Source organism: Synchiropus splendidus, chromosome 2 (genome assembly GCF_027744825.2).
Source record: "Synchiropus splendidus isolate RoL2022-P1 chromosome 2, RoL_Sspl_1.0, whole genome shotgun sequence".
NCBI lineage: Eukaryota > Metazoa > Chordata > Actinopteri > Syngnathiformes > Callionymidae > Synchiropus > Synchiropus splendidus.
The window spans coordinates 39,295,260-39,309,512 of NC_071335.1; the positions used below are offsets into that span (position 1 = coordinate 39,295,260).

Sequence of the window (14,253 nt, forward strand, 5' to 3'; positions counted from 1 at the left end):
CATAATAATCAAGTTACATGATTAGAATGCAACCTTTCAAGACATTGTTTGATTATATGTTTTTGTTTGTCTCAAATTTGAGGAAAACAACAATGACAGCTAGATAACTGATTTAAATGTTTGAAATACTTTTAAAAAAGGGAGCTACAATAAAAACAAGGTAATTCTAGTGTTTTATTTATTGATAAAAGTCATACCAACTACTAACTCTACCAACTGTCTGATTTTCAGAACGTTTAAAACTGCCAACTAGCTTCTGATTATTATGCTAAAATACAATAACGTACTACGGGGTAAAATATGGGTAAATTAACCAACATAAAGCTGTAAATGCGTGTAAAAATAAAATATGAGTGACTTTGGTTGTTCTATGTTTCAAGCGTTCGTGTGTGTAACGCAGCAACACGCTCATGCGCAGATTACAATGTCCGGACCAAGATGGCGTCGCTGTAAGCACGGCCCTCCAAACATCAACGGAGAGTTCCTGTGTTTGCGTGCCTTTAAAAACGAGAATGAATCAAACTATCCTCACACCTCAGCATACTTTTAATAAAGACTTATGGACTTCAGTGGGTCCAGCAACGCGCAAGACATTAACTAGACTGGTGAAAAGAAAATGAAGGAATGAAGCCGCCTATGCTACCGGTTAAGCGTATACATGTATGTGGGCGTGAGTACCCTGTAGAGCACAGTTTTCCCAGATTATTTACTGACAGGTGTCGCCACCAGATACATGTCTAACATCGCCACCTCATGTGCCATCTCGGTCACTGCTCTCCGGTTTAGTGCTTAAACGAGCCTATTCTATTGGCAGTAGAAATCACGTGCTCTTTACGTAATAGGACACGTCACGGTATTGCTTGGTGGGAAGTCGTCTGACGACAGGAGGGTGAAAAACATGACAATGCGCATAAGACTTCAATAATATGACATTAATCGGTCTACCTTGGTATTAGTTTGCTCACAGGTGACATGATGATTGTTTTCTACGGCTGTCGATAGCGATCGTCGTGTGCCGTCCAGGTTTTCTGAGGATTTATAAAACTCAGGTAAGTTACTCGATTATACAACCTCGTTAACTTAGTACAATATAACACAGTGGTGCTTTAAATACTGAGCAAAACCCATATATGTCATTCGTAGTAATTCACCAAGCAAAAACTAGGTGTATTAATCGACGGTTGTTTGGCTCAAATGCGAGATTACAGGTCCATCTACCTTGCTGAAAAATGTCAACATCGACGTGACAGAATTTCTTCTACAATAAACAATTCCATTGAAAAAATCTATACTCTCCGAGTAGAAACGATTTAAACCACTAGGACATGATGTTTGACGTGCATAAAAGCCCTGGTCAGAGCATGTTTACGATCAAAAGTGCAGAAATTTCATGGTTACCTCTAGAAAGATATCGTCTATCTATGGTCTAATATCGTCTATTTATTTTTTTTTTAACGTGTAAGTTATGGTGAGTAGGATTACCATTGTAATTCCTTGTAATTTATTGCTTCTTTAACCACCACTTATTAAAACGTTCATGTTTCAAAAACGCCTAAGAGTATTTAAGTGTCAGCACCACACCTCAGGAACTATGCATAAATATGCTGTATGAAAAAAAACAAAAGTCATGGTCTACAAACTTGGTTCCGTTGAATTACTAACCTAGTTCTAAGTGAATCCAGTTTAGAGTGGTTTCAAGTTGGCCTGCAACTGCCGACTATTCTGATAGTTGACTACTCACCTATTACCTGACCCACTAGTTGTCAAATGACGTGTAACATTCTGACACGTCTGATTGCTGTGTTAAATATTTGAAATTTAATTGCATAAAACCTGGATGTTCACGCTCAAATCAAGCTGTTGATTTTCAGTGTGTGCGTGATTTAATGTCGAAATTAAAAATGAACCACAACGCAGAAAGTTTTGAGGTTAAATTTGTGTGAGTGAGTGACAGCACTCTGCAGTGTCAGTAAGCAGCCATGCTCCGCTCTGGACAAAGGAAGACACAGTTGTTGGATTTAATGTACATTCTATAACAGTGGTTCAACCAAGTGTGGAACTTAGCTCAACCCTCGGCTGCATCTGTGACATTATTACAGTGTTCCTAGAGGTCTATGATTTTGAATAGCTGCTTTGTTAGTCCATGCTATCAGTAAACATACAGGATTTACAGCCCAGACATTGAAGGATTATTCCTATTGGAAGGTGATGCTTTTTTAAGAAATCAGGTAACATCTCTACTGAAATATTTTGGCATCGTCCAATTATTATGGATCTTGGACCATGATAAAAGTAGAGCATTGTTGGGTTGTTGATGGTTGGTGTGTGTACATATAATTAAAGAAATGTGTATCCGTATTGTGGTTCTCTTTCCTTTTCCGCCCCCAAGACCACTTGACCAAGAAGACAAATAGAAACTGGCAAACACACTCTAAATTAAAACAATCAAAACAATTTGAAAGACAAAAAGTCAAAAAGAAGTAAAAATTAAAACTATTGAAAAATCCCTAACTATTATCATCTCAAGGCCAGATTTATTTTGTTACATTTAATTTAGTTTTGTTTCATTTTATTTTATAAACTGTCCTGTCCTGTCCAGTGACTGTCCTGTCACTGCCAAGTATAATAACTTTGGTATTAGGTTTAATAGCTCTCTCTAGTGGATATAATTAATCACTACTATAATTATTACAACTACTACTATTAATGATAATTACAAAAACGAACAAAAAACACATTTTTTTTACATGTAGGAACTCATGGGAACGTTGTCTTGATTAGGTTAACCAATGTGATATTTGTTCGATGTTAGGGAAGCAATGTTCCTGATTATTTAGTTATTCTTTTTTGCACTTTTGATGCACATGGTTCTCCTATAATTACCTTTTTTTCAAACAGATGGGTCAAGCTCTGTGGAGATTGCCTCCCAGACAGCAGCAGCACCTTCAAGAAGAGCTGGTAGACTGTTTGGCTGAGAGTGGACAACCAAAGCAAGGTTTGCCTTGTATAATTTGTATCATTTGAATTATAGGATTACATGCCTTGGGTGACCAGCTCCTGTACTGTACCTACTAGCTGACATTTGGCCATTCTGCTACAGAGAGTGAACAAAAAGAAAGCAGATGCCGGTTGTTAGATGACATAGATTGTCTCATCGCAATATCAAGAATTTTTAAGAGGAAAATTTCAGTCCAGAATGTATTCAGGCTTGGTGCCCTTGTCTTTCATTTGTCATGAAGTGGACTGATGTCAGCATATATTCAACATGTATGTGCACATGTGGGATCTATGTACTATACACATTAGCTGGATCAAACTGTGGCGTGCATAAAAAGATGTTTTGCTCATCCAACATTTTCCTTTCTTTCACAGTTTGAGCCGAGATTTGAAATAGGAGTGTCCTGATTGGAAGTATTTAGAGAAGTGTGTTCTGGCATGATAAGATGTTTTGCTGAGCGTTTCTGAGGAAAAAACAATGTTATCTTTGATAATGTCTTTGAAATAGACAATAATACCCTTCTCATACCCTTCTCATGTCGCTGCCATGTTATGGCAAAGCTGAGCCCAACAGTACTGGAAGTTATATGTTGTTTTATGTTTGATCTTTATAACTCTGTATATAAGTCCTTATATTTCCTTCTACCCTTTTAGATAGATTTTTATTGTCTATCTTAAAGGTCAGTTTAGGTAAATCAATGTCATTGTCATTAAAAAGGAACAGCTTGCTTAATTGTTCAGTAAATTTATAGCCAGAGTTCACCAAGTGTACTAAATAAGGACAAAGCTGGAGGAGGATAAGTAATGGGTCAGAGATATACAGTATAATCACAGGTTGTCAGCATACGGCAACACAGGTTCTATACCAATGTTGAAGACCATAGGGCTCAGAGAGCATCCCTTAGGGGTTCCTATGCCAAGCACAAGCTGTGTGGATTGCTGCGGTAGTGCAAATGCAGGCTGTCTGTCGCAAACACAATGGTTTAATCATCAATATAAAATCATGTTCAAAACAGAATCGTTCTCAAGATGCAAATAACTGCACCCCACGTGGGCAGAGGCCTTTTCAGCGTCTAAAGAGACGACATCTTCTGGGGCCGCTCCAGGGCTTCAGTATAAAATATTCAACAACCTTCTGATGTTGAAGTAAGAGTTCTTGCCTCTACTGAACCCAGTCTGATCAGTAGATATTATAGGAAGACCATTTTCTAGTGGACTTTAGCTAGTACTTGAGCATCTATGTAGGACTGCAATAACAAACCAATATGATCGATAAAAATCAATCATTGAAAGTGCTGGCAACAAATTTTGTTACCATTTTGTTGTATTGTGCAATTATGATGCTGAAAAGTCGGGTTCTGCGGTGTGCGCAGTGTGGAGGCTGAGGAAAAAAATGCTGCAGATACATATATATATATATATATATATATATATATATATATATATATATATATTCAGTGTCTCTCCCTTGAGACTTTTCTATGTCCATGAAATATTTGCATACTGGCCACTTGTAGCAGCACTGCATTTTCCCCTGCGTGTGCTGCAGGATGCAAACTTGATCGATTGGCGCAACCCTAGTCAGGATTTTTTTTTTAGATAAATGACTCTACTTTTAGGCATGTCCATGTGGGAACACGGACACTGGTACACTGGTTGATTCATATCAGTTATTGTGTTATTTTGTTTCAGGGTGCGATGGATGCTCTCGCAGAAGAACTCATCAGCACTGTTATAGCACTGATGTCTACCATTTGCTGAAAACACGTGGTGCAGGTAAAGAAAAAGGCACACAGGTTTTATATATATATATATATATATATATATATATATATATATATACTCTATGTGGAGACATTATTCTCATTTTATTGTGAAAGAGCAGTGTAAACATTATGTCATGATATCTATCGTGACATAAACCAGACTCACAAAGCCTTCTCGGGGGACTTGGTTTTCATATGTTTATGATGGTTTATGATCTAAAATAACCACCCCAGTGAATGCGTTACATACAGAATGAAAACAACAATAAACACAAATTTTAAAATATAATGAGGTATTTTAACCAATGTGATATTGTGCAAAGAAAAGGTAAAAAGCAATGAACTGAGAGCTAGCATGTCACACACACGGGTCATACTGGCGAAATTGCGGCAGGGGAGTGGGTTAGGGGGTATCCTCAAATTTATCTCCAAAGACTATTCACGCAGCACGCAGTGGAAGCAGCTGTCTACCGCCTCTGCGTTTATGAAAGTTCCTACTCCAGATGTTCGCAAAAGTTTCAGAATCAGGTGGCTAACAAATGCTGCATCCAACACAAAACTGCAGCTGATTTGAAAGCAACGCTTGGGAAAGGCTTGTCATCTAACTCGGTGAAATTAATGATTATTTCTTTGTGCAATTTGATTAGCTTCCCAAATGACAAGCTACTGTTTATCATCAAGCTTAGACCGGCAGGTGTTGCTAAGCGTTAGCTGTGCTAACAGCCTGCTGCTGAGGAATCAGCGTTCACACTTTCATGAGTCCCTAAACTCTCTGTGCTCTGTCAGGTGCTGGTGTTTTATTTGGTGTATTCAATTTGTGGTGTTGAAGCCTTTAAACTTGATTCCCTGCAGAGTATTTTTCTATGCATGTGCTACAAACTTTACTGACGGAGGTGACAACCGCGTTTTATCTCTGCATTACTAGAATATTTTCCCAAAATCAATAAAGATCACTTAAGTGTTTGATACTGGTTAAATAAATTTAACAACACTAACTTCTGTCTCTCTGCCTGTGATAACACACACGTCAGAGTGTCAGAGATTACTTCTTGACGGACTGTGTTGTTCACTAGTAACAATGTGAACCAATGAACTAGCTAAACTAACTTAAATGAATTTAATTATATCTCTTAGTGCAAAGCGCACTCTGGTTCTGATGTAGTTCGCTAGGATTTCACATTTCAAGCATGTTTAGTCTTTTTTTTGTGAAATCTTTTAGAGTAGAAGTCACTCCTTCCATTTAAAAATTGATGCATTGTTTAGAAGACCGCATTGACGCATAAACGGTAGCCAATACTTGTGTCCCTCACTCCATGGAAACAGGTGGTCTCTTACTGACAGAGGCACAGCTGTGTGCAGCAACCTCTTCACCATGTTTATATTTCTTTAAAATGAGGGGGTTTGGGCTCTATGGCAGTCTCGCTATGCCTTCCAAAGTAGCTTCCCTCCGTGCAGTTTTCCCTGAACCCGCAATTCAGACGTCTCTTACCTTAACTAAGTATGGAGCACATGCACTTAAGTCAATGAGAAACCAACACTGTTGTTTCTTACACTAATAATAATTAGGGGTGGGATTCAATTTGTGTGATTAATTAATCTCAATTAATTGCAGTTTAATGGTATAAGAATACTTGAGACGAAAAGCCACATTTCTCAATTTGAATGAATTTGGTATATTACTGAATCAAATGATGGACCCATACATACATTTAAACAACAAAATATTGTTTATTTTGCATCAGTTTGACAATAGCACAATAAATCAGGATGGTGGCTTTATTCAAGTTTTTATATCATGTTATTTAAACTAAAGCTCTTTCAATGTCAAGAAAATATTTGTATAAGAATTTCAATTTTATAAGAATTTCAAATACATTCAGTGTAGTGGAAATGCCTCATGCTTGTGTGGGTTACTCAGAGTCCAAAAGCATACTGAGTTTGTGCATGTGAGCAGTTATCTGGCTATGAAACAGATAAACATATAGCAGGCAAATTCTGGGATATGCTGGTCTGATAAATGAATTAATCTGATAATTATTAATTGCCCCATGAATCATTGTAGATATGCAATATTGTTGTCAATATTCTTCTGTGGCTTTTGGCTCTATTTATCTTAAATTATTTTTCCCTCCATTTATTTCTGCAACATTGTTATGTGTTGGGCCTCTAGAGTTTCGCTACTGGATGACTGCTCTGACAGTTGTGATCGGATTACTAAAAAATAAAATACATTTTAATGAGTTCATGAAACTTCACATGAAGAATTCTATTCCATTTTCTATCTCACGCAAAGCATTTTTATATACAGAAGTAGAAATCCCTCTCATAGACAATTAAGCACCATGTTTTTGATTTTTTCTTTTCCCGGAAGCACCCCTGTGCATGCAGTCCATTGTCTACCAGGATGTCAAAACCACTGAAATAAAACAATTAATAATAACCCACAGTGGTACAAATAAAGGATATCTAGTCCAATCAAAGGCATTTTAGTGGAGTGTCACTAACTGTATTGTGTCTGCTATTGTTGTTCATGTTGTTAAATTGGTTATGCTGTTAAATTATTATTATCACCAACAGAATAAACAATATTTCTCATTCTGTTTATTACAGGTAAAGAACAACATGGCTTCATAGATCTGCAGATGCTTCCTCCAGAGTTGGGCATCACAATCCTGTCATACCTGAATGCAACTGACCTGTGCCTCGCAGGCTGTGTATGGCAGGACCTCGGAAATGATGAATATCTTTGGCAGGGGTCAGAATCTGTCATTCATGGTGGTGGTGGTGGTTTGGCAAATAATTCTCTAACATCTGTGTCTTATTGTGCCAGTCTTTGTAAGTCTACATGGGGTCACTGCTCCATCTACATGAGGCGACTACCCGTTGGTTTCTCATTTAGAAAACTGTATCTACAACTAGATGAAGGAAGTTTGACATTTAACGCCAACCCACAGGAGGTAAGATGGCTTACCTTCTTCCACAAACTGATTTTGTATAACATACTTTTTTTCTCCAGGGTATCAGTTATTTCATGACAAAAGGGATACTTGTCGACCATCCGGGCGAGGTGGCCAAGTTTATTTTTTACACCAGACGTCTCAATTGGAAGATGCTCAGGATTTACCTGGATGAGAGGTCATATGTACGCACTCACACACTTGGCTATACTTAATACATTAATTGTATGGCTCTCTTTAGACGGGACGTTCTGGACGAGTTGGTGAAGCTGCATAACTTCAGCAACCAGTTTCTACCGAATGCACTTCGGGATTTCTTCAGACACATCCATGCACCAGAAGAGCGTGGAGAGTATCTGGAGACACTAATCACGAAATTCAGCCACAGGTTTATCACCTGCAACCCTGATCTTGTCCGAGAACTTGGTCTCAGCCCTGGTATAAACATATGCAGATACACATTTCATATGCAGATATACATTTCATGAAAGAATGCGCCTTCTTTGTTGCAATAACATGTCAATTATAGAACGTACCTTGGGCACATTGTGTGAGTGTGGGAGTATCAAAACATTCATCACAACTGTCTCCTCATGTCATGAGGGGGCTGAGGTGGCCTGGGGGTGGCTAAGGAGGCACAGGTTAATCAAACTTGGGTGATTGTCGCACTCCTGGAAATGGTGTCCTTCCGTTTCATCCACAGCCAATTGCCACTTCTCACTGCTACAAAGCACCAACATTCTGCAGACCTGTTCCTGACTTAAATCCACTTCCCAATCCCTGGCTGCGTTTAGTGGGCACTCTTGAATTGTTGTTTGTTGTCTCTCACCCTCTCGAACAAAGACTGTAGATTCGGTTTTTAGTGGCATGACATCAGTGGTTATTGCATTCTTGTGTCGCTGCCAGGCATTTCAGTACTTGGGTGTGGCATCAGGGGAGTAAGTGTGTTGGAGGTGACGGGATGTTGCAAGTGGCTCTGATTGTTAAGCTCTGCATATTTGACTCCATGTTCCACAGCTCACTCCGGGTTGTTTTACTACACATCATCCCACTTCATCAAATGCACTGTATTGTAGTGCAGGTCTTTTGTTTCCTTCTGAACTAAATATGTCTGGTGCCAGATGACATTTGTGCATTCTAGGCATCCTGAGAAGCCCCATATCCATGCCTTCTGCACTGTGGTGTCAGTGGTGTTGTTTAACAGGTGGTAGTTTTGGGGCCATATACAGAAGAAAAAGTTACTTTCTGCATTCAGCGTGTTGATTTTCGGAATTGTTTGCCTTCTTTGCTATGAGGCTCTCACCTGCCCATCATTATGCCTTGGGTATGATACTTTTTCCCAAGTCATTCTCATCAGATTCCATAGATACTTCACTATTGGACACTGAGGATGTTCCTATTCCTCTCCTTTCATCATCGTCTCCACTTCCCTCCATGTTGAGGCTTAAATGTCCAACTGGTGTTCAGGCGGATTAATGGTATATGCCTCTAGTTGCTGGAGTAGGTGTTTATGAGATGATCATTTATTTCTTTCAGTGGTCCCAGATCTTTCTTTGACAAAGAGGTCTTTGGTGAACTTGTGTTTCTGTAGAAGATAGTACTGACTCTTTCTTTTCGCTTTTCATTGCTGTCTTAGGCTCTCAGCTCTTCTTTCCAGGCACTGTTTGAGGTTTCCCTCTAACACCTAAATTCTTTTCTTATCCTCTTCTGAGGCCTTCTCCCAGTGCATCATCTTTCTTTCACAAGTATTTCTATACTATCTATCAAGTCTACTGGACTTGACATGGCTTCATGTTTTCTTCAGGGATGTGTGGTTGTTTTTCATCCAGGATATCTCATTCCTGTTGTAAATAATTTTATCTTATCAAATTTTCTTTCTTTGCCCCCTTTTCAACCTTTTAAGAGATGGTTGTGGTCTGTATCAATGTTTTGCCACTTCTTTTTCTGGCAGAATGTGGGCCATCGGAATAGAGGTTTTCAGCCATCTATTTCCCTCTTAGCTGTTGCCTGTAACTGGTTGGGGTCTGGGCTCATTGGCCGAGCTGTGTCTGGCTGGACTTCTGATGACTTTTTGATGGCTGTGGTGAGTTTCCTGCCACTGGGCTTCATTCGACTGATTTGCCCTGTCTCTGTGGAAATATTGGTCAACGTATAGTCACTTGCAATGCTCATTTAGGTAGCTCTTCCTGCCTTAATAGATCTTAGGACTCTTCTCCATTCTTATCTTTTGTCATCCTCAAGTGCAACATTGCAATTTGGTTCCAGCTGGTGTTTCTGCTGCGTCACTAGCTAGGCTAGTAATCTGTGTGCATTAATATGTTTATTGTATCAGATTTTGTGTTATCATACAAGCAGAAAACAAATTTCCCTCAAAAATTGTATGTTAAATAGCAATGGCAATATTTGTCCAAATAAACTGCATTATTATTATTATTATATATTATTATTATTTTCCTAAAATTGCTGACTGTTTGCAAGGATGCGTAGATACACAGTATGACATTAACAATGTGCTAGAGAAGATTGAACTAAACATTCATCTATATTGGATCACACACCAGAATTCAACAACAGTGCCGGATTTATCACCAAGTACGAGCGCTGTTAGTAGTTTCCACAATTGACAGTAAAGGAAGTGAACTTGCCAAGGCCAGAGCAGATGTTTGTTTATTTGTTTGTTATTTCCAAAGACTCCATGTCCTGGATGGTGGGGTGGTGGTTAGCACTAGGTTCCAACCACCACATCCTGACATGGGCTGTAGGTCATAAATTTCACTTGTCTTACCTGGGATTTCTTAAAATTATCTGTGCAGTCATATGTTCTCATCATTTCAGCTTCTTCATGTAGACTCACAACCTTGTATTCATGGCTGTAATGATATCTTATCTGATTGTCTTTCTCACTCATTGTCATGCATACTTTTGCCAAATAGGTGTACAGAATAATTATACTTGGGGAATGCCTCTGCTTCAGGGGCAGTAAGGTGTGGCTTACCCTCTTACCCTCGGCTCTGCTTGTTGACTATTACACTAGTTTGTCGATCTGAAGGCTGTCTTCACACATGACCCAAACTGGTCAATCATGCTTCCAGGAGATCTGATGCAATGCTTTTCTTGGGCCCATAACCTGCCAATCTTTGCAGTGGTGTCCTCACTCTTGTGTCAATCATGTATGTCTCTGTAGCAAATAGAAACGCGTACTTATGTTGAGAGTGTAAGTGAAACAGACTGAATGTGATCGGATCCAAATAACAAATCTTAATAAATAGAAAGCCGCTTTCCACTCTCATGCACCGAGCTAAGTCCCCAACACACCTGTGCACACACACACACACACACACACACACACACACACACACACACACACACACACACACACACACACACACACACACACACACACACACACACACACACAATATTGTTGCAACCCTACTATTCATATGTCATATTTAAAGGTTGTAAGCCTTTTTAATTGTGAACTTTTCTGTCTCTGCAGATGCTGTGTATGTACTGTGCTACAGTCTCATTCTGCTGTCCATTGATCTGTCCAGCCCTCATGTAAAAAATAAAATGTCCAAGAGGGAGTTTATAAGGAACACTCGTAGAGCAGCCCACAATATCTCAGACGATTTTGTTGGCCACCTGTATGACAACATCTACCTGATTGGACATGTGGCTGCATAAATCCATGTACTATCTTTCCACGGTCACTTCACATGCTTACAAAGAAGAAGAAGAAAAACATTTGAGAGATTTTTTTATTTCTTGCTGAATTGCGGCAGATTTTGTCTAAACTTGAATGTATGAAGACAAGCACTGACACTGCACTGACAAAACCTGTCTTGCGTTGTACTAGCTAAAAATGTAGAAGTGATCTGCAGGGGGCGCAATTTCCCTTCACTCTAGAAGTGATCAACTGGAATTGCTTTACGTCTTTTCCCCTTTCAGAATGGACATTTTCTGCTCTATTGGATTCAATGCAATATGTGTGTAAGTTGATCTAGAAATGACAGATGAGCCTGTTTCATTTTGCACTTAAAAAAATACATGTACACGTATGGCACGACTGTTTAGAGCTACTTTCTAATTAAATTAATGTTTCTAATTTAAATCATTGTGTTTTGAAGATGACCTTGGCTGCTTTCTGTAATGTCAGATTAAACCAATTATGTCACAAAAGCTTGATTTTTGACTTGACCAAGCGTGTTTGTGTGGTCCATGTATTTTCTGGGGCGAGAAGAAGACATCCTTCGAACTCTACTCACGATATGAACTACTGGCTGATGGCCCGGAGGAAAGTGAGCTCTGTGTTTGCTCAGGAAGTGTATGTTTGATCAAGAGAGCAAAAGAGTCTAACCTCTCCAGACACAACTTGACCTTTGACTTGACTAGATGTGTGTATGCGTGCATGGTTCGGAGGCGAAGTGGTCATGTTTTATGTAGGAAGAGAAAAGGGCCGTCATAACATAGATCAAGACAATTATTTTGAATTGGAAGCATGACTGAGGACTGAGTTTTACCCATTACATTGGCCATTGGTGTTTTGCCCATGAGTTTTTTTTGTTTTCCCGGTTACAGTTGGCTTCTTCTTTAAGCTGAAAGAAAGTAATTCCTCAGAATTCTGTTAAAGTGATGACCAACACAGCGTCTCGCGTGACGATGATGTCACAGTTTATTTTATTGACCTTAGACCGTGGGGCTTGAGTAGTTTCAGTCCTTCAAGCCTCACTTGAGCTTGATGGAAATGATGAATGGCCATCTGAGCTGCTGAGTGTCTGCACTTTCTCAGCCCAGAGGATCATCTACTAACACACTCACACACACCTAGACAAAAAATTTTGCCATGGATTTAAGGTCTTGCTCATCAATTAGGAACAAAATGATTTAAACAAACATGTGGCATACACTTTGTATCTACAAATAAGATTTATTGAGTAGTACTGCCACACTTTGAGTGAATGTCCAGAGCACTGTTGCTTTATTACCTCCCACCTTGTAGGTCAGACTTTTGCCAGTATCTATCAGTTCACAAATATAAAGGAATTTATTATGGGACAAGAAACACATGATTCAGTTTTGGCTGTGTTCTGGATTACCATCTGGATGGTGTTGACGTCACACAGCCACCGCCGTCTTTGCTCCCTGCATCACCATGTCAACTAGTGCTTCCTCTCTATTAAATGGGCTGCGTAAGTGAGTTCCAGAGCACTGCTGGCACATTACACAAATTGAATAACTGAATGACCATAATAATGGGCCAAAATCATGTAATTGTTCACACAGTTGTGGTCTAGTATTATATTTTCAGTCAGTCAGTCAGTTTTTTGTTAGTATTTGAAAATTATATTAATTGTTATTATTATTATTATTATTATTATTATTATTATTATTATTATTATTATTGTTATGGAGTGTGAGATGAGTGGCTATAAAGCCGAACTACTATATGTTTTGCATATGAAACATATAGGATACAATGATACACGATCAATATTTAGTATTTTGGGTGCTTAAAGGGTTGACAATATAAATAATCCATAGTAGTTATGATTCACTTATTGTACATATATCATCTATTAATGGAGGAAAAGTCAATTAACTGTGACAGTCGTGGAAAAATGACCCAATACATGAAAATTTGATAGGAGGATGTGAGGGGGTAACTTTGTTAAACAAGCCACAATACATACTGTACATACATCGTTAGTTAAAACAGACTAACCATAGCACTCACAGTGTGAGTTGTGTGTGTGTGTATATATATATATATATATATATATATATATATATATATATATATAAGGCTGAAATTTCTGCTTCAGTCTGTAATATCTACGTGATTCCGTCTGCTGGTGTATTTACTGCTAGGGCAGTAGATGTCGTGATCTCATCACTGGCAGGATGTAGGAGGAAATTGAATGAGGTGATCATTGAGAAACGAAAATCACGTTACGTCAGGGTTGAAATCAAGGAAAATAAGACGATTTTTGAGTAATAAAGAGAATATGCATCGGTTTGATGGGATTATTTGATTTATTTGAAGAGCAGTCATTGTGTAAATTTCATTTATTTCATGTCTGATCGCGATTCTTCTTCTTCTTATTATTATTATTATTATTGTTGTTGTTGTTATATTGTCATCAATATTCAAACCTTTATTACTTACAAACAGTTTGGGAGAAAGAACTCTTTATGAGGCTCTTAAAAAGTGCTTGTATTTATGTCGCCTCTTAATAAACGAAGAATTGAACAAAAGCGCTCTACAAACGCCCAGCTTCTGAAACTAATTATTGTGACTATCTACAAGTCACCTCACGTAGCACCAACTCATCGTTATAAAATGCTTTTTTTGTCGTTATGGTAGTTCATGCGCGTTCATGAAAAGCGGAAATAATAATCAATGATAGAATAATTTAATGAGGTGCCTCAAATCTTAAAAAGGAAATTGCGAGTAAATATCTCCAATCGTAGCAGACAGTGCTCTATTTTTCCCAAATAAATTTGTGAAGCGTCAAGAAATCATAAACGTT

The 14,253-nt window shown here is 38.5% G+C and overlaps 1 protein-coding gene across 1 annotated transcript; it reads left to right on the plus strand.

Moving 5' to 3' along the window:
* Positions 1 to 847: 847 nt before the first annotated feature.
* On the plus strand, positions 848 to 11,891 carry LOC128754957 (F-box only protein 8-like). The gene is made up of 8 exons (XM_053857981.1): positions 848 to 1,049; positions 2,899 to 2,995; positions 4,690 to 4,773; positions 7,374 to 7,518; positions 7,594 to 7,720; positions 7,780 to 7,898; positions 7,962 to 8,158; positions 11,220 to 11,891. The coding sequence occupies exons 2-8, from the start codon at positions 2,899 to 2,901 to the stop codon at positions 11,405 to 11,407; spliced, it is 957 nt and encodes a 318-aa protein (XP_053713956.1). The 5' UTR covers positions 848 to 1,049; the 3' UTR covers positions 11,408 to 11,891.
* The last annotated feature ends 2,362 nt before the right edge of the window (positions 11,892 to 14,253 follow it).